At 33.8% G+C, this 22327-nt stretch overlaps 1 protein-coding gene across 6 annotated transcripts in view; it reads left to right on the forward strand.

Annotated features, from left to right (window-relative positions):
• The window catches only part of CNOT2 (CCR4-NOT transcription complex subunit 2), a 160016-nt gene that overhangs the window by 59289 nt on the left and 78400 nt on the right, over positions 1-22327 (forward strand). For 3 of the 6 annotated variants that reach the window (XM_051961500.1, XM_051961504.1, XM_051961505.1), the window contains one exon: positions 16717-16767. The exons of the other annotated variants lie outside the window; for them this stretch is intronic. In XM_051961500.1, coding sequence (XP_051817460.1) covers positions 16717-16767 — 51 coding nt within the window. The remainder of the gene's footprint in view (positions 1-16716; positions 16768-22327) is intronic. 6 annotated transcript variants of the gene reach the window in all.

Below are 22327 nucleotides of genomic sequence, written 5' to 3' on the forward strand. Positions count from 1 at the left end.
TAGGTTTTCTTTTGTTTTCTGCTGTTCACTTTTTACTTTGCTATTCTTTTTTCCCCCTCTTTCTTCTCCACTCCTAAGAAGGCTACAGTTTAGCATGCTTTTTTACATGCGTCTTTACATATATGTTTACATACTTGTATATACATACACACACAGACACACATATATGCATTGTATCGTGTTTTCTATCCCTGCTAATAACTCTTCTACTTTATTTCTATCTGTTAGCTTGTCTGATTAATAATCTCTTCCCCCTTCCTTTCTGTATTCTCCTCTCATCCTTTCCCTTCTTCTTTATTTCTTCTTTACTCTACATACCTTATCCCACTACAGTAAATCTATACATTCTTCTATACTCTATCTTATCTTGTTCCCTTCCTCACTTATTTCTTTATAGATACTGGAGGACTCTTCCATGGTGTGTGTGTTTATATATATAATATTTTCTTTAACCCATTTATAAGTAGGATTTCAGAATATTAGCCGTTCTCCCCCCTCTAATTCTTCTGTGTCAGTTTTTGCTCTTGCACCTCATTTGTATAATATAATTACCATTTTTATCTTTTCCTGCACAGTTTTGCTAAAAATCACGTCATACTCAGGTCTACCCCAATCTTTCTTGTTCTTTTCTTTTCTTTTTTTTTTGGCTGAGGCATTTGAAGTTAAGTGACTTGCCCAGGATCACAGAGCTAGGAAGTGTTAAATGTCTGAGGCCAGATTTGAACTTAGGTCTTCCTGACTTCAGGGCTGGTACTCTATCCACTGTACCACCTAGCTTTTCCTCCATCCCAGTCTTTCTTTTGGACTACCCAATTACTAATGACAGTCTTAAAACATATAGTTTATATTTCTATGTATAAAATATAAACATTTTGTCCTTATTAAGTCCTTTGAAAGTAATCTTTGTCATTGGCTCTTATATGTCACATTTTCTATTGAATTCAAATTTGTTTGCAAAAACCATTGTGAAAATCTGACAGTATATTGAATATCCTTTTTTTTTTAATTCAATACTTAATTTTTTTGGATATAATATTTTCTGTCACAATTCCACTTCTTTGGATTGTTGACATATAGTATTCCAGAACCTGTGGTGTTTGATTGTAGCTGCTGATAGATCTTGTGTGATTCTAATTGTAGCTCCTGCATGATTGAATTGTTCTTGTGATTATTTGTAAAATTTTCTCTTTGATTTGGAGATTTCGAAATTTATCAGCAATTTTTTTGTATAATCTCTTTTAGGTGGTGATAGGTGGATTTTTTTTTTTCTATTTCTACTTTTCTCTATCACTTCAGAACAATTTTCTTTAATTATTTCTTGTATTATAGCAAGGTTCTGTTTTTGGTGATAGCTTTCAGGTAGGCCAATTCTTAATATTTTCTCTTTTTGATCTGTTCTCCAGATTTTTTTTTCCCCCTGAGGTGCTGTTCACATTCTATTTTATCATTCTTTATATTTTGTTTTATTATTTCTTGGCCTCTCATAACTTCATTGACTTCCCCTTGCCTAATTTTAGATTTCAAAGAATCATTTTCTTCCTTAAGACTCTAGATCTCCTTTTATAGTTGGTCCATTTTATTTTCATTATCTTCTGTTTTTTTCTTGGATTGTTCTTTTTTTCTTTTAGTTTTCCCCCACTCTCTCCCATTTGATTTTTAAAAGTCTTTTTTGGGTTATTCTATAAATTTGGGGAGTGCACATTATATTAACATTACTCTTTGAGGAAGGATAGGTTTTTTAATTTGTGTCCTCCTCTGAAAGATGAACTCTAATCTTATTCCCATAGTAACTTTTTATTGTTGGGTTCTTTCTTCTTTACCTGCTCTTTTAAAATTATTATTATTATTATTATTTATTTTTTTCCACAAGAGCTTGTTAGTATAATTACTTCTAGTCCTGGGCTTGAGGTAATGATGTCTCTGGCTTCAGGTCTTCCTTTAGTTTTCCCTTTTAGTATGAAACCCCAAACCAATAACTCCACTCTCCTGTAAATGCTCACAGACAGTAACTTCCTTGACTCATTGCTTCTGCATTCACTTGGCATTTACTGATTCCTTTTCCTGTAACTTCATCTAAGCAGCACAGCTGGACTTAGCATTCCTTATCAACAGAGGTTCCCTCAGTCTTCCCTGACAAATCCAGACTCTCTACACTCTCTGGGAGGTGAAAGTTTTGAGATTGGCTTTGAGGCTATCTCGGAACTCAGCTAGTCCCAAGGCTCTCCACTTGTTTCTTGGAAGTTGCTTGGAGATGTTTATGCTTTACACTGACCAAATCTCTGTGCTGGGCTAGCTTTTTGGATCTTTTCCTTTTGTCACAGGAGAACCACTATTCTGCTCTTTGTTTTTAGCTGGTATATATTTACCCTGAAGCACAATTTTATTTTGTTTGTGGGGGAAATCTGGAGTATTTAAAATTTCTGACCTGTTCCAGCCATCTTTCCAGAATCTTTCTTGTCTTTAACAGAATCCTTTCTTACCTTTTTTTTTCTGTAACCACTTACAATGATTTTTGCTGCATGAAGTATCTTTCTCAAGGTGCCTTAGGTAGCATTAACCCTCTAGTATTCGTATGAATATGTGGTGACTAAATAAAACATGAGATTTATGCAGTTTCTTGTTTCTGAACTCATAGAATAGTTGTTGTGTAAGTAATTTGCATTATAAAACTGTATAGTTTTCCACACTAGTAGGAGAAATGGTTAATTTCTGTTTATAAAATGAATTATTTTAGCATTGTATTAAATTGATTTTTTTAGTTAGTCATAAAAACAATTTTGCTTATGAAAGAAAAAAGTAAAACTTTTAAGAATAGGCACTTAGAAAAAAGTTCACCCTACTCAATCTTTATTGACATATCTTTTTGTTATGGTGCCATTATTTTCAAATAAATAAGTCACTTAAAATATATTAGAAAATTCTGTTCTGCATGTGACATCTATTGGATGAAATTATTGTTCTTTTTTGCAGTTGCAGGTAGAAAACTAAAATAAACTCGAAATTAGCTGCTTTTCTATTTGCTTAAGTATTGAAATGAATCAAAGGCATGTACCCATGGCGTAATATCATAAAGTTTATGAACTACTTTAAATCTATATAGTGATGCTATTCACATGTTTTAGAAACTTCCATAAGGTGGAATAGAATAAAATTTATCTTTTGCATGTATAACTTTACTTTTGTGACTAAAAGTATGAAATAGACATTATACCCCATTTTAAGTGGATTTGATGCATGTTTTCAGATTCAGAATTGATAGCAGAACCAGATATTTAAAATATGTGTGTGTGTGTATGTGTATACATACATATACATATATATAATTAAACTTCAAATTTAAAAAATGTTTCTGTGTAATATATTTGTGCTAGGTTATATCTTTAGATAACTATTTTTAGCTCAACTTCATTAAACATCTATAAGAAACAAGCATCTTATCAAGAACTCCTGACTTCCTGATGAATCCAGGAATTTATTTTACATGCTTGTAAAAAGGGGTATCTAAACTAATAGGCATACCCTTGAAGGGCCAAGGCACAGCCTTTTATTCTCCTATGTGACTATATTGGCAGATCCTCCCCTAATTACCACTCCCATTGCCCACATTTCAGCGGCCTTAGCTCCTATTTTCTTTTACCTGTATTTGGCTGTGTATACACCCCTTTTGCATCTACCAATAAATGGCTTCCCTCTATAAGATTAGTTTCCTTTGTCAGCCTAATCTTTATGCTTCATTTCTTAGATTCATTTTTCTAAATTAAAAAAAAAATAACTCTGTGAAAACTAAGCCCTCATTTGATTCTTACACATTAAAGAAAAAAAAAATTATGAAAGGAGAGATACCAAATTCTGGAAACTACCTGGGATTTAAGTGGAATGACCCTTTGGTTGGAAAAGTTACCATAGTTTGGAAGGGTTTGTCTCACTTTTATATTTATATTCAAATGCTTGGCACATAATAAACACTTAATATGTACTATTCCTCTTTGGAACTTACTGGTTTTTATCAAGGTCATTACTTCCTTCAAGGTAACTAGATTCAACCTTAGAATCATCCACAACTCCTCATTTCCCCCTCATCTCTTATAGCCAAATAGAACTGGCAAGACCTGGAGGCTATTTATAAGATGGTTACCATTCTAGTTCAGACCCTCATTACTTTTCATGTAGACCTCTCCCAGTTCACCCTTCATATAGCTGCCAAAGTCATGGCATGATCAGTAAATACCAGTCACTTCCTAGGATCACATATAAACCTCTAGTGTTTGGTATTTTAGGCCAACAGGGGACAAGGTACAGGGGAATGGGCAGGATTTTTGTGGGGAGAAGAGAAGCCCCATGTATTAAATATATACTACATGCCAAGCACTGTGCTAAACAGTTTACAAATATTACCTCACTTGATCTTCACAATAATTGTGGATGATAGGTGCTATTATTACTCCATTTCATAGTTGACAAAACAAATACAGAGGATAAGTGACTTGTTTTGAGTCACATACCTAACAAGTGTCTGATAGTAAATTTGAACTCAAGTCTTCCTGATTCCAGATCTAGTGCTCCATCTGCTGTGTTACATAGCTCCATTTACAACATGGCTGTTGCCTATCTTTCCCACCTTTTAATAATATCCTGCTTTTCATACACACTAATCTAACTGACTTTGTTGCTGTAATTTACTTACAGCATTACCTCTACCTTCTCCATATCTTTCTTTGCATATGCTGTTTACCATGCCTGAAAAGTACCATTTTCTCTGTTTTTGTAATTATAAGAAACCCCCTTTTTTTTCTTTTAGAACTCAGCTAAAACACCACCATGTACCTAATCTCTTCCTGTTCATGAATCTTTCTACCTGCTATTGCTTCCCTTTCCTCCTTTAGCTTGTGTTTATTATGTATATATTTTGTATATACTTTATATGTTGTCTTCCTTGATAAAATGCAAAGTCCTTGAAATCAGAGATTGCTTCATTTTTGTCTTTAAATCTACAGTACCTAGCATAGTGCCAGGTAACAGCTTTGATAAATGAATGCTTATTTGTTTGATTAACAGTGTTTGTTGTTTGAAGAAAAACAGAATAGGAAGGAGTATGGAGAATATTTCTAGCGTGTTGCAATAGCACAGGATTAAAGAATTCTGTACTGTAGAAATATTGATTTGACGGTTTTAGGAAGACAAATCCATGTTTGGAATGTGTAAAACTGAATAAGTGATCATCTTCTTAAAACTTTTTTTTTTCTCTTAAAAGTGATTAACCTAGTTAGTTTCTTGGGAGTATTACATAGCAAGGGAATAGATTTCTCAAAGTAGAAGCATGGTCTTCAGTTTTGTATTACAGAAAATTAAATGTAAGTGATTGACAATAAAGTAAGTAACAACTATAATACTTTCTGCTTGGTATTATAACAAATATAAGTTCAGAATAAAAACATTAAGTTCATCATTAAATTGTGTGTTTGTATGAGTAGGTCTCTTTGAATTTTTAGCCAGCATCATTGAAATTTGAATGGAAAAGGTTTTTCATTTCCATCAGCAATGGATGAGAAAAGATCTCCCTGTTATCCTCTCTTAGTTTATACCTCATATCACATCTTTCTCTTTAAGGAGAGTAAAAAGAAAGAAATTCTCTCTTCTTCTTCCTTCTTCTTCTTCTTCTTCTTCCTTTTCTTTCTTCTTCTTCTTCCTTTCTTCTTCCTTCTTCTTCCTTTTCTTCTTCTTCCTTTTCTTCTTCTTCTTCTTCCTTTCTTCTTCCTTCTTCTTCCTTTCTTCTTCCTTTCTTCTTCTTCTTCCTTTCTTCTTCTTCTTCTTCTTCTTCTTCTTCCTTCTTTTTCTTCTTCTTCCTTCCTTCTTCTTCCTTCTTCCTTCTTTCTTTTTCTTCCTTCTTCCTCCTTTCTTCTTTTTCTTCCTTCTTCCTCCTTCTTCCTTCTTTTTCTTCTTCTTCCTTTTCTTCTTTCTTCTCTCTCTCTCTCTCTTTCTCTCTTTCTCCTTCCCACCCTCCCTCTCTCCTTCCCTCCCTCCCTCTCTCCCCCTTTCTTTCTTTCTTATTGGGGTTAAGAGACTTACCCAAGGTCACATAGCTAGGAAGTATAAAGTGTCTTAGACCAGATTTGAATTCAGGTCCTCCTGACTTCTGGGCTGGTGCTCTATCTGCTACGTCACTTAGCTGCCCTTCCTCCCATTATTTCATAAAAAGAAATGAGTTGATTTTAAAAATCTATTTCAAGGAGTACGCCTATAATGATTATTTTGTCTTTTGAGGGTCTATCATACTGGCTGGTTTTTCAAAAATGACTTATTTATATTTGATGATCATCAGTCTGAAGGGACAGGGCTTAGAACTTGTGATTTCATTGTTAACAGGAAGAGAATTCCCAGGTAAGGAAACACCCTCTGCTTGTACAGAACTCCTTATACATGCTCTATGTCTTAGAGGCTTAGAGAGTTGCCCTAGAGTCCTAAGAGTGAAGTTTTTTTCTCAAGGTTCCACAGCTACCAGTCCGAAAGAAAGGGAAAGGCTTGTCTCAACTTGTAATGATGCTCAGACTTCTTCCTTTTGTTATAAAATTCCTTTATGCCCTCTCATCACCAGTGCCTTTCAGCAGTGGGCAACTATTCAGTGAAGTGGTAGAGTTTTGTACATTTAAGATAGGGCTCCCTTTTGTATACTACTCTTTTCCTAAAGTATAGACCTTTGATGAATGTCATCAATGTATGATACTCTGTACCAATGCAGTTCTGTGACTGAGTTCTGTATTATTCCTGCAATTTAGAAGTTAATATTTTAAAAATTGCTTATAGAACTACAATATTGTTACTAGTCCAGTTTTGTAGTCATTAAAGGACAGAGGCAGGTATTCCTGGCTCCTGAGGCAGGTCTTTCCACTAAGCTACACTGGAAAATACTAATTATGCATCCTAACCATCAAAGTAATACATTTTCTCCCTTATTTTCTTAAAGGTAATAAAACCAAAACAAACACACAAGCATTTTCAGCAATCTCCTTGTCTCCTACCTACCTTCTCTCCTACCCTGACCTCTGGATATTTTTCATGGGTCTACCATCAAATTTAATTTTAGGAAAACAAAATCACTGGAATTGAGGGATTTTGCTTTATGTGGGCTGAGTTCTATTTATTTCAAAGAGGATATTGATACAATTAATGTGTTTCATATCTAGAGACCATGGTTAAGCCTAATTCAAACACTAATCTCATATACAGGTATTTAGCTTTCTTTTGAGGTCCAGTTTCCTTGTAAAAATAAAATATTTGACTTAGATAAACACTAATATATCTTTAGATACCAATTTCTGTGAACACATGATGATCATATGTCTTCTGTTTTTTGTATCAGTATTAAGTTATAGGCTAGGGATCCCAATTAACTTTAAAATTTTTGAATTCTAGATATTTCCAAGTTAAGGATAGTTGTTTCAGTTCTGGTAATGTAGTGCAATTTTTAAATAGTCTTTTTGGGGTGACTTGCTTATTAGTATTTAAATTTTTTACATTTATACTTCATTTGACCTGCCTTATTGCATATAGCATTCATTTATTGACAAAGCATTTGTAACATCTTCTACTAGATACTGAGGATGCAAGTCCAAAATAAAACAGTTTCTTGCCTGCTTTAAAAAAATTTTCATTCTGTTGGAAGGAGAGAGGGGATGCACATGCAAACATATGTCTGATAGAATTTGAGGAAAGAGTACACCAGGAGAATCATGAAAGGTTTTCTGTAGCATCTGGCACCTAGGTAGAAGTTTAAAGGGAGCTCAGGATTCAGATAGGCATTGATAAGGTATGTGATGCATTCCAGGAATGAGTGATAGCATGTCCAAGGACCCAAAGTGTTGGGGAGTATATCTTAATTAAATTTCTGGGTTGTCTATTGCTATAGATATATATCTTGTCACTTTATAGTTTTTAATTCTGCAGAGTGCCTTATTAAAGAGATAATGAAGGAAAGAGGAAATGAGCAAGAAGGAGAGGACCAGGGATTTCAAGGTGCTTATATTTGAATAGGAGAATATGATAACCAGTACAAAATATTAATAGTAAGTACAGACAATTTTTAAAATTACATTGAGCAAAGAAACAGAGGAAAGCTCAGACATGGACACTGACAAACAGGATAGTTTTGATACTATCATGTCAATTTAAAAAACTACACTTGAACAAATATTAGGATTCTTAAAAGGTGCTAAGTTGGTTATCTAATTTAGCATAGTACTTAACAGTTCTCTAGTTCAGAGTTCACACCTTTCACACCTTTAAGAAGAGTTCACACTTTTATAAGAGGAGGAGCTCACTACAGGAGATTCACAAGTCTAAAAGAAAACCACAAGCCCACTCTCTCTGGGAGGAGGAGTCAGATTTATTCCATATTCTATATTTCTGCTGGCTGGAGGCTTTTGGATTCAGAGAAGAGGCTGAAGCTGGAAGAGACAAAGGACTAACAACAAGAGCTCTTGGAACCAAGGAGAGAGATAGGCCTCTAAGAAAGCTAACCAGGTTATTTTGGAAGAGACAATAAAGGATCTGAACTTTTAACAGCTAGCTGCATTTGAGGTGATTATTACACAGAACTGAAACTAAGGGTGCCTCCAGAAGTCCCCCAAGAAATCTGCTCCCAAAGAACAATATAATTCTAGAGAAGAGAACATTACATTCTGGCGCCCAATGTGGGGCAGACACGATCTGATTTCAGTGGAAAAGTCTCCTTGACCCAGAAATTAGGGTGAGTACAACAAGGAAACTTTGTTTAAAGAGCTAAAGTAGAATTTCAGCTGAAATGGGACAGGTATTTAGAAAACAGCCTTCTCTTTAAGGAAAATGTTTAGAGAGCATTGTCAGGGTTATGAAAAGCCAAGGTTTGTGTATAATTTGGGAATAGATCACTGAACTTTTAGAAACTGTATAATACATATCTCCTTGGTTCTCTATGGAAAAAGAATTGGATTTAGAGGAGTGGAAATTAGTAAGAGAGCAATTATGTCAATTCTACAATAAAAATGGACCTGATTTAATTTCCAAAAACACACTTAATACATATAATTTAATACAGCTGGCTTTAGGAAATTATATAAATGTTAGAATAAGAAAAAAAGAAGAAAGAGCAGGAAGGGGAGGTGCCAACGAAACTAGGTGAAAAGGATGAAGAATGAGATAAGAATTCACAGCAGGAGAAATTAGATCATTTCCAATTCCCAGACCTCCCTCCCTCAATTAATCCTTCCTGGGTTAATTCAGCACCACCTATGAAGCAGCCTGTGACAAGATTAGAAAAGGCATTATTTAAGGCAAAAAATGAAGGACAGGATGTATCTGATTTTATAAATTTATACCCTGTGATTGAAGAGCTTCACCTTTCAGGTCAAAAAAGGAGAAGATACACTCTTTTTGATTTGGAAAAAATCAAGGTTTTGAAAAAGGGTTGCATTCTTTATGGGGCTACATCATCTTATGTTAAGATGTTACTAGATAGTTTGGCATATGAAATCCTAACCCCTAGTGATTGGAAATCCATAGCAAGGACATGTTTAGAACATGGACAAAACTTGTTGTGGCTTTCAGAGTATCATGAATTATGTAGGATTCAAGCCAGACATAATAGGCAAACAGGTGGAGGTTAATATGGAGAGAATTCAGAACATATTAATTACAGTGTATGAGCAAATTTCTAAAGGCTGCAATAAAAGCTTGGGGTTCCCTTCCCGGACAGAAGGATGAAGGTAAAGCCTTTACAAAAATAGAGCAAGATCCCAATGAACTTTTTGCAGATTTTGTGGGATGTTTGCAGACAGCTGTGAAAAGAACCACTGGAGAAAATACAGCTACAGAAATAATGACCAGACATCTAGCTAAGGAAAATGTTAATGAGAATTGTAAAAGAATTATATGGGGACTACACAAAGATGCTCCTTTAGAGAAGATCATAAGACGCTGTGCCACAGTGGGCACAAATGCTTATTATACCCAAACTATGATGAACATGGAAAGACAGGGTCCTTCTTGGCAAAGGACTTCTAGAGAAACTTGTCGATATTTTCATTGCGGAAAAGTTGGACATCTAAGAGCTCAGTGCAGAGTGAGAGGACAGGGTGAGAGAGATCCCAGACAAAACCCCATGTCCAAAATGCAACCGAGGCTTCCAATGGGTTTCAGAATGTAGATTGACCCAGGAAAATGAGAGGCAGGGTCCAATTCCAAGATATCAATCAAATTATAGGTTGGGCATGATGGCAGCTGAGATTACACCCAGAGAGTCTTTATAAGGTCAGGACTCTGATGTGATTAATCAGCCTAAAAGTAATCAGATGGCAGAAAGGAATTACATGATCAACCAACAGAAAAACAATCAGCAGAAAAGGATTACAACTAGGGAGAATACAGGCTTTTTAAACCAACAGGGCAGTGTCCAGTGCAAACAGCTCCAATGTAATTGCTAGATGATGAAGAGAGATTTAGAAAGTGGTAAATAGAAGGGAATTAGATAGGTTAACTGCCTGGAAGAGAGGGTTTACTTACATTCCTACAGACAGAGAAGGAAACAGATGGACAAGGAAACAGATGGGTGGCAATGAGCACTTGCAGAGAGACAGAAAAAGAGAAAAACCTGGAAACAAAGGAGAAGATCTAAGAAACTTCTGACACTGAAAGAGCATGGCTGATAATGAGACTATTCCAGTCCTTTCAAACCAGCAGGAATCATTGGATTCCTTGAAACGAAAAATTGTTGATAAAGACTGTTGCAGGACTTGAAAACCATTAGGAATCATTGGATTCCCTAACACAATATGAGGTTATTGCAGGACTTCAAAACTTGCAGGAGTTATTGGATTCCTGGCACATGAACTAATGGACAATGGATTCCTTTTGGACTATTTCTAGGACTTATGGACATGTATAATTTCCTCATGTTGATTCATGTTATTTGTTACATGTCTACTAGCCTGTGTTATATTGCTATGTGCTTAAGTAATTTATGTAATTATGTGTAATACCTCCCATATTGATGGATTTATGTACCTGTTTCAAAGGAGCCTCTTTAGAAACATGCTAATCTGATTTGATTTCCCATTTCCTTTGGTGTTTTCATCTCCCTTCCTGAGATGTCAGAGAGGGCGTGATCACCTTTTTATGGTATTTTCATTCCTTTTTTGAGCAGTCAGGGAAGACCTTCTTTTTTGGGGTTCTCACCTTGAGAAGTCAGGGAGGTCATGATCACCTTATGTTGTTCTAAATCAAAAGAGAGGGGGAAATGTTAGGATTCTTACAAGGTGCTAAGTCAGTTAGCTAATTTAGCATGGTACTTAACAGTTCTCTAGTTTGGAGTTTTCACCCTTCACACCTTTAAGAGTTCACACTTTTAAGAGAGCATATAAGAGGAGAAGCCCACTAGAGGAAATTCACAAGTCAGGATTTGAATGGAGAAGATTCACAAGTCTAAGAGAAACCTACAAGCCCACTCTCTCGGGGAGGCGGAGTCAGATTCATTCCATATTCTATCTTTCTGCTGGCTGAAGGCTTTTGGTTTCAGGGGAGGAGAGGCAGAAGCTGGAAGAGACAAAGGACTAGCAATAAGAGCTCTTGGAACCAAGGAGGGAGATAGGCCTCTAGAAAGCTAACCAGGTTATTTTTGGAAGAGACAGTAAGGGATCTGAACTTTTAACAGCTGGCTGCATTTGAGGTGATTATTACACAGAACTGAAACTAAGGCTGCTTCAGAAGCCCCCCAAGAAACCTGCTTCCAGAAAACAATATAATTCTAGAGAAAAGAACATTACAAACAAATCCACATGATACAGATTCAGCCTTTTTATATAAATACAGTCCTTTTTCTCCTATTTTTTTATTTTGAAAATCTTGTATTTATCCATATTTCTTATATTCGTGATAAAAAAGGAATTAAAAATGAATTCATAATGTTAGAAAAAGTGTAAGCAGAATGTTAAATAAAATCTGATGTGTGAGAGATTGTTCTCAACTCTTGAGTGGAAGATTGAAGGTAGGAGATCATAGGGACTTCCTGAACGTCATGTTGTAGTTTAGATCCAATTCAAGGAAACCTTTCAAATGTAGAGAAATGCTAAAGATTGGAAGGCACATGGAATGAAGGGCATTGTAAGTAGTATGAGAGGGACAATTTGAAAAAGGTAGAGTGATACCAGATTATTAAGAAAACTTAAAATTTCCACATTGGAATTTGAACTTATTTGATAGAGATTAAAAAGACATTTATCCATATTGAGTAGAAGGACATGACCAGATCTCTGCCTAGAAGTTAAATTATCTAATAATAGTATGAAGGATGGATTAGATCAGGGAGAAAGAAAATTATTATTAAAAATTAAAGCAATAATGGCAGTAAATAAAAGAGACAGAGCAAAGATAGAATTGACTGGATTTCATAAGAGAGTAAATATGAGTGATGAAGTTTTACCCACCTGAGACTACAGAGTCTCTGAGTTGGACAATACCTCATAAGCCATATAGTTCAACCTATATGCGGATGAAAGTTTCTGTGAGATGAGGAAAAACCTACTTATTACTTTCTGTGGAAGCCTTTTCCAGTTTTGTAATTATTTAATCAATAATTAAAACTGATCATCATGGCTGATCATCATCAGCATGCTCTGGTCAGGGTTAAACATATTGCCTAGCCATCCTTTTAATAATAATAGCTTATGGCCAGGAATGTAAGGCAAGGTCAATGATATATAATTTGCAGAATCTAATCTTTTGTTTTTGGAAAACAGTGGTATTTACTCATTTCAATCATGAAACTATTGGTTCATTATTTTAAAAAAGATTACTGACAGTGATTTAATAGTCACAATTAGCAATTATTTATATCTAGAGGTATGGTTTACCTAGATCTTGTGAATTGAATTTATCCAGGACAGTTAGGGTTTCTTTTATTATTTCCTTTACTTTCTTCAACTTTTTATTTTATTTTATTTTTTAAGGTTTTTTATTTTCAAAATATGCAGGAATAATTTTCAACATTGACCCTTGCAACTCTTGTGTTCTTCTTCTTCAGCTTTTGATGAACTCTCTAAGCTCATTTTCCTTGACAGAAAACACCAGAAAATAAATTGAGCCAGCTCTGCCTTCTTTGCATCTTAAGTTTTCATAGACTTGTTTGTTATCACTGAATCATTCAACCTGAGGAACAGCTTTTCTTTTTCCCCTGATAAAACACTCATAAATCCCTGCTATTGCCTACCTGATCCCTTAAAAAAGTTTTTATTCCTCAGCCTCACTTATTCTGAGTGTTAATGGCTCTGACATAGTTACTACTAACAGTGTGCCACACTTTTATATGCATTTTTTGTTACCTGCCTTTGCTTCTGTTTTCTGTACAAGATTGCTATTGTTTTTTTTTTGTTTTTGTTTTTTTTTTAAATTTTGTTGGTTGATGAGATCCTTATGTAGCCAAATTGGTCTTTTTATTCTCTTTATCTCCTTAGGATTTAATTTTTTAGAGCTTCTCATTCTTTCTGAGCCTACTTTCTGTGTAGAATTTTAACTTATGCCAATGTTAATGATGTGAAATACTCTAAGAATGTTGAATCAGAGAAATTTAGGATAAAAGATGTAATTTTTTTCCCCTTGTTCATTTTATTTTATTTTATTTTTTAAATAACTTTTTATTGACAGAACCCATGCCTGGGTAATTTTTTACAACATTAACCCTTGCACTCACTTCTGTTCCGATTTTTCCCCTCCCTTCCTCTACCCCTTCCCCCAGTTGGCAAGCAGTCCTATACATGTTAAATAGGTTACAGTATATCCTAGATACAATATATGTGTACAGAACCGAACAGTTCTCTTGTTGCACAGGGAGAATTGAATTCAGATGATATAATTAATCTGGGAAGAAACACAAAAATGCAAGCAGTTTATATTCATTTCCCAGTTTTCTTTCTTTGGGTGTAGCTGCTTCTGTCCATCCTTGATGAATTGAAACTGAGTTAGATTTCTTTATTGATGAGATCCACTTCCTTCAGAATACATCCTCATACAGTATCGTTGTTGAGGTATATAATGATCTCCTGGTTCTGCTCATTTCACTTAGTATCAGTTCATATAAGTCTCGCCAGTCCTCTCTGTATTTATCCTGCTGGTCATTTCTTTCAGAACAATAATATTCCATAACGTTCATATACCACAGTTTACCCAACCATTCTCCAATTGATGGGCATCCATTCATTTTCCACCTTCTAGCCATTACAAACAGGGCTGCCACAAACATTTTGGCACATAAAGGTCCCTTTCTCTTCTTTAGTGTCTGTTTGAGTTATAAGTCCAGTAGTAGCACTGCTGGATCAAAGGGTATGCAGAGTTTGATAACTTTTTGAGCATAGTTCCAAATTGCTCTCCAGAATGGCTGGATATGTTCACAATTCCACCAACAATGTATCAGTATCCCTGTTTTCCCACATCTCCTCCAACATTCCGCATTATCTTTCCCTGTCATTCTAGCCAATCTGACAGGGTATAGTGGTATCTCAGAGTTGTCTTAATTTGCATTTCTCTTATTAATAATGATTTGGAGCATCTTTTCATATGGCTATAAATAGTTTTAATTTCTTCGTCTGAGAATTGATTGTTCATATCAATTGGAGAATGGCTTGATTTCTTATTAATTAGAGTCAATTCTCCATATATTTTGGAAATGAGGCCTTTATCAGAACCTTTGACTGTAAAAATGTTTTCTCAGTTTATTGTTTCCCTTCTAATCTTGTCTGCATTAGTTTTGTTTGTACAAAAACTTTTCAATTTGATATAATCAAAATTTTCTATTTTGTAGTCAATAGTGATCTCTAGTTCTTCTTTGGTCATAAATTCCTTCAAAGAGATATTAAGAAGAAAGATAAACTTAATCCTACAATTTTGAATTTAAAATGCCATTGAAGTTGGCAACTTTTAACCATTTGAGATATCATATAACATAGAAGTGAATTAGAGGTATGAATTTGGGAATCTTCTTAGTGAAGAGAATAGCTGAAGCTCTGGGAATGATTGTGATTTTCCTGGGAGAGAGTTTAAAGGAACAAAAAAGAAATACATATTTTAACATATTGTGAGGAAAGTAAAGACAAAATGAGAAATGTATAAAGCAAAGAAAGCTGGAAAGCAGAATAGAAATCTAAAACATAAGTTTCTAGTAGAAGATCAATGATTAGCACCTAACATTAAAAAGCCAGTTATATATCTATTCACTTATGAATATTTATAAATGAGGACATTTATTCATTGAGAAAATTTTGGAACATATCATGTAACTTGAATGTATTCAAATAGGAACATAGAGCTTATGGAAAATAAAGGAGGAGAAGTGGTTTAGGCAGAAAAAACTGGATTAGCTTATTTCCTTTAAAACATAATTTAAACTCAGAAAATTTTTAATGGGTATAGTAACCTTGATAATAAAATCTTTACTTGGAAATTAGAAAAGATAATTAGGAAATAAGTAGAATTGAAGTGTAAATGGATCATTTATGAAGATGAAAAATAAGATGCTTGCCATTGGATAGTCAGGGTATCATTCACAATATTGCTAATCAAGAGCTCAGCTTTCTGGCACTTTTGCTGCTTGCAGTTCAATGAGACGTCAGATTTCTTTATTGAAATATAATTTATTTAGTATAATGTAAAAGGTATAATGATGTGACTACAAATAAGGCTATAAATTCACCAATTCTATACCACACAATTAGAAATTAGGAGATACACTTTAGTTAGTAAGAAGTGTTTCATTTTTAACTCATTCATTCAAGTCTTATATCAGTACTTCATTGTTATGCATGTTACTTGTTTCTGACTGGTACTATTTATGGCTTACCCCAATTCTCAAATTATATTATTGTCTCTAGAAGTTCGTACTTTGTTAATCATTGGATTAAGATCAGAGATAATATGATTAGCTTGATTAGCTCTCTATATAATTTATATGTGCTGAGTCACAGTTTGCCTTTATCTAAAATAAAAAGTTTGAAGTAAAAGCAAATTTAAAAAAGGATTATTTGGGGTGAGCTAGATATGACCAAGGCTGGATTTATCCCTCCCCCCCAAAAAAGTCTGAAGGTTCTGTTAAACTCACTGAAATTATTTTTTTAAACATTTCATATTAATAACCAAAGTAATAGAAATGTTTTCTTGTGTAAAGCAGCATGTTTAAATACCATCTTTAATGTTATCTAAAGATTATTTATTATAATGAATAGGAGATAATTAACCTTTAAATGATTTAAGCTATTTCCTTCAATTGGTAGTTAAGTCAAAATTTCTTAATAATAGTTTTATGAATAAATGAATGAATGAGAAGCCAGTAAAGCATTCTACAAATAGGCAAAATATTTCAGGGCACTGTCTACTTAAATATTTGTCAGCTGTGCTCTTCTCCTACTAAACACATTCGTCATGGAGGTGATAACAGAAATTGGGGGTAGCAGAAAAACTGAGCAGTCATAATGAGGAAACTGTTTATTGAGACCTTTTACAAAGTCATTTAATTATTTTTCCAAAAATTAGAATCCTATAATTTATAGTTTTGTGAAATACCTTTCTAATCTATGAGTTAGAACTTTTATATCAGTGTTCTAGTGTCATCTTCGTTATATGTTAAATCAGGGGCACCCTTGGTGTGTCTGGCTAGTGCCATGGCTCACCCCTCAGTTTCTGCTTCTTTGCTTCATCCTCCAGATGTGTGCTTTCCAATGTCCAGATCTGCAAGTGGTGAAAGAAGTTACAAAGGTAAGTATATGGGAGATAAGATTTGGGAGGGAATTTTTTTTTTTTTAAACTGGATCTTTTCTTCAGTCTAGTATTTCATTTACCTTTTCTATGGCTATGTCCTCTTTCCCTTACAGTTATAAAGTTCCTGGAATTACTAATAGCAGAATGGAATTTTAGAGCTGGAAGGGACCTCGGAAATCAGCTTAGACCCTTTCATTTTTTGAATGTAGAAATTGATGCTCAGCTAGGTAAAATGACTGAAGATTACATGGAATACCAGAGAGAGCCATGGAGTCATTACTAGAATTTAGTAGTCTAGGGTTTTTCACATTAGCAATAATAACAAATAATGACATTATAAGAATACTACTTCACATTTCTGTAATGCTTTGAGATAAATGTTTTCCTCATAACAGACTATTTAAGTGGATAGTATTATATGTCCATATTTTATTGTCAAATAAACTGACACTTAGAAAAGTGAAAATTATTTGCTTAAAGCCTTGAAGAGCTAAGATTCAAAGTTTGTTCCTTTGTTTCAAAATGAAGCATTCTTTCAACTAATTCTTACTTAGAAGCCATGAAAGGAGAAACATCTCCCCCTCTGATCTTTTTTTGGAGGGAATCTTTGAGACAAATTTTCCATATTATTTTTGGAATAATTGTGGAACGAAAGTATCTAAAATTAAATACTTAAAACAACAATATTTTATTGTGCTAATCTTTAAGAATGATAGATCACATGCATATCAGCTTTCAAAATCATTTAAAATTAAAAAAAAGGTCTGTTGGTATATGTGTATATAAAAATTAAACTAAGATGTGAGGAATATAGTTATGGTGGTGAAGAAAGTAAAATTCGAATAAATAATTGCATTAGATTTTCTTCAGATATTTCAAAGAAGAGAGGATTCTAAAATAATGAGCAAGATCTCAAGTTTACCAAATATAAAAAAAGTGCTTTTAAAGACCTTGTTTTCTCATTTTCTAAAATCTTACCTGAAAATGGTCATATGGGAACAAACAGTTCTTTGTAGATAATTTCTCACAGACTTAGCCAGTTATTCCACTATAGACATTTACCCAAGGCTGGAGACTATAATCAAGTTCTTACTTTACTCTTTGGTATAAGAGCCGCATTCTGCTGTTTACTTCCAACCTTGTTCATTGTAACATTGAACATTGTAAGCTAGGGCCTGCTAGTTACTATTCCTCTCCATGACCTCTATTTGAAGATACCATCAATCCTCTAGTCAATATGTAATTGAGTAGTAAATAACAGAACTGCAAAATGGGACCTGTTCCTCTACTCATATACTGGTTCAGTGATAATCTTCCTTGGTATTTTCCTGCCCTGATAATTAGTCTCAGCTCTCTTTTACTCTCTTGATGCACATAGGTTCTGGGCTAGATCTATCTCAGTGAATATAGACCTCTATCTGTCTCATTAAGCCACCTTGAGCTTCAAAAATTACTCACTGTAACTTTTTCATGGCTTTTTTGATGTGAATCAGATCTGGCAAATTTTCTAGGTCTTTGTGGAGAGGAGAGAATTTGCTAGATCTAGGCCATACTTATTGCTAGTTCACTGCCTTTCTAATAACCTCTTGTCCCTTTTTTTTTTTTTTTTTTAATAAAGGACAATATACTCATGGTCCTAATATTAGGGTTATATTTCTGTCTCTGTTTATGGGGAAATTTTATTTTTTCTCTCTAATTTTTTTTTTGTCAATTATAAAATGATTGTAATATTTGTACTAGAAGAAAACATATAGATGAATAATGTATATACAGATCTGTCTATTTGAATGGAAGCTATTGTAGTCTAGTAGAATATTAAGGTTTTTGGCTGTCCCTAGTTATAGTCTTTTTTTTTTTTTCCTGGAAGTACTTTATGTTGATTTAGTCTAGTAATTACACTGATACTGCTTTTAATCTAGTTCAGTTCAACTTTTGTCAAATGCCTGCAGTTTGTAGATCCTGTATTACTCTTTTTACCTATCATTTTTGAGTAATTCTTGGTTTCATTGATAGATAAAATTTTAAACTTTTCATATATTTTATGTTCCAGGCATAAATCTGGTATTATAAATGCTTCAGAAAACATGATCTTTAAAAGTAATTTTAATTACATAGTTCAAGTAGTTAGTATTTTACCAAGGGACTTTTTGTGTGCATGTTAGGCTGTTGAAGTCTCAAAATAACATTATAAGTAAGGTAGGGATTTTTGTTTCTCTTTTTCAAATAATAGGTTAAATTGGTTTTCAGAAAATCATAAAATTAGTATGTATTGAAGACAGGATTGAACACAACTAGTCCAGAAGTCTTTCTCCTTTTTACCTTACTGTTAAACATAGCCCTTTTTGATATATGTAATTACTGGTGGGCAATATTAGTTGTTGCTTTTTAATATATTATAAGTCAGAGATGAAAATGAAATTATAAATAAAATTTGTATGGTAAAGATTCCAGTTAATAATAATTGTAGCTTTAATAAGAATATGATCTAAAACTTTAAAAATCATGTAAAGTTAGATGACATATAAAATGCATTTGAAAGTTAAATTTACAGTAAGCAATTAAAAACGTTTTTAAAGCAAATACATTGTACAAGGCGCTGTGCTAATTGTGCGGTTATCAAGAAGAGTTAAACAGTACCTACCTTTAAAGAGTGGAATTCTTATAACTCATCCTATTTATTCCTATTTAAGTCATTCAGTGATACTTTATTAAGCTTATATGTGTAAAACAATAGAATGATTTAAAGAACACTCATGTTTTATTTCTTTAAATGGGGGTTACCATAAAACCCGTATATTCAGCATTTCATTATAGAAACATTTTTATTAAGTCTATGATATAGGAACCTTTTTTCTTTAATTTTGGGGAGATGGAAATAATGATAGGAATGTATTCATCTGCTAATGAATTTTTTTTAGCCATATAATTCATGAAGGTTATATACTAAGGTATAGAATGTTGATGTCCTTCATTAGTACAGAGGGTATTCCACTTTTCTAAAATCATAAAATCTTTGAGACATTTAGGCATTCTAACCTCAAAGAGGCTTTTAATGGCTATAGTGTGCTTAACAAATGCTTACCTAATTGACTGGGCATTTGATTTTCATAGTGCCTTGAAATGGCACAATTCAGTTATAATGAATTTAGCAATATGATTTCTAGAGGGTTCAGGAAAGATTAATGTATTTAGAATCTGGTGACCTGGATTTTAATTCCAGCTTCACTACTTATATAAATAGTGAATAATATATTGCATAATCCAAGACAAATCACTTAACTTCTCTGGGCTTCAATTTTCTCTGCAAAATCAAGAACGTTCCATTTGACAAATGTTTATTAAGTACCTTCTACATGCATGGTAGAAAGTACTTGGATTGAAAAGCCAAACGAAGAATTCTTTGCTTTCAAGGAGGGTTCAATGTACATGGGTCATATACCGCTCCTCCCCTCTTTCCCTTTCCCCAAGTTTAATGCAAGTTAAATAGGGAAAGTATACTAATAAATGGGTAAAATCAGAGAGGGTACCGCATCTAAGTGTTGAAGGGAGAAAAGAAGGATTCATTCCAAATGATCAAAATGAAGTCTATGATTATGTATTTCTTTCCTGGAAAAATGTCAGCTTTGCTTGTCATATGCACATGTAAAAATTGCTAATTTTTGTTTTTTTTTTCCCATTCCCATAGAGTTTTTAGAGAAATGCATGCATTTAAGGTGCAAGGCAGCAAATAAAGAAATTACTTGTAAATCATTGTTGCTTTTTAAATTTAATTAAGATTTTTGATTGTGTTCCTTAGTTTTCAGTGTTCTGTTGCATTTTTAGTTTGGAGCATTGAGTTTTCCTTGTTTAATATAATTCAATGTTGAAATGAAAAAATGAAAATGAAAAGTTGGTAGCATTTTTGTACTTTTTTATTATAATACATTTCTGGAGATCCCATCAGAAAGCAGAACAAAGAAAGATTGTTTTTGTTTTGTTTTGTTTTTCTTCCCCATGTGCATTTCAGAGTCACTGCATTGATACTGGTGGTAAGGTTGAATATACTAATGGGTGATTGGATTAAGACCTCAAAAGGAAAGTGTTGAGTTTTGTTCATTTTTGTTGTATGGACTGGCATAGTCTGAGCATTTTTACAGTAAAATCTTATTCTGATATTAATCAGAACATTTTGTTTTTATGGAATATGTTTGTATTTTTCATCATTGAGAACAGGCAAAAAATATAAATTGAGGTATGGAAGTAGTTTTGTAGATGTGACCAACTTTGATACTATCAGTCAACAAGGGTTTATAGAAATTATGCCAAAATTTGGTTAGCCAGAAAAGTTCATCAGTATTGTACATCAATTTCACAATGACTTGCTTGCCTAGGTTCTGCTTAATGGAGGATGCTGTCATGCTTTTCCATTCACCAGTGTAGTAAAACAAAGCTGTATGTTTGCTTCTGTGCTTTTTTGTTTGATGTTTTCAGCCATGTTGTCAAGGTCAGCTACCACACAGATGGAGTGTTGGTGTATGATTGCAGATGATTGTGCATTCTATACAGTTTGTGAAGCTGAGATGCAACAAAATATTCTTTCATTTTTGCTAATTTTGGTCTAACAATTAACACCAAGAAAACACAGTGCTCCATCAGCCAGCACCATATCATCCATATATGGAACCATTGGTTACAGCAAATGGAGAAGCTTTGAATGCTGTGGATAAGTTCACATAACTTTGCAGTATACTTTCCACTGATCCTAAGATCTACTCACTGCAGGAGTTAGCTTAGTGTTTGGGAGGCTCCAAAGCAAAGTATGGGAAAGAAGAGATATTAGATTAACTACCAAACTGAAGGTCTACAGAGCTGTTGTGCTGACCTCATTGTCTTATGCTTGTGAAGTTTGGACAGTGTACCAACACTGTGCAGTTTTCTCAGGAATATTCTGAAGATCACCAAGAAGCATAAGATATCAGACACTGAGATCATTTCTTGAACTAAACAGCCAAGCATTTAAACCTTATTGCAGAGAGCACAACGCAATTGAGCTGGTCACATTGTTGGAATGTCAAATGTATACTTGCCAAAAAGATCTTTTTATAGAGAACTCTTGCAGGGCAAGTGCTCATTGGCAGTAAGAAAAAATGATATAAGCCCACTCTTGGAAGCTCTCAAGACTTTTGGAATTGATTGCATGACATGGGAAATACTGGTCTAGGACTACTCAGCATGACATGTCTTCATCATAACAGAACTGAAGTAGCTCAAAAGAAATATCAGGTCCTCAAAATTAGAGAATCTACCATTTTGAGCTTACATTGGTCTGATCAACCACAGTCGGACATATTGTATAACTGTCATTTTGGTCCTCTTTAAAAATGAAGGAGGGCCATACTCAATTATAGAATTAGAATTGACACTCAATGTTGATCTTGAATCATCAACAAAAGATTAAAGGATAAGATTATATTGTGCCTATATTTTAAAATAATTTTCTGTTACCACTTAAACAATAAAAATAATTGAAAATGGTATTTCCTACATGCCTTCTTAAAGTTATACCATGTTATATTTA

This window comes from Antechinus flavipes, chromosome 5 (assembly GCF_016432865.1).
Source record: "Antechinus flavipes isolate AdamAnt ecotype Samford, QLD, Australia chromosome 5, AdamAnt_v2, whole genome shotgun sequence".
NCBI classification, from domain to species: Eukaryota; Metazoa; Chordata; class Mammalia; order Dasyuromorphia; family Dasyuridae; genus Antechinus; species Antechinus flavipes.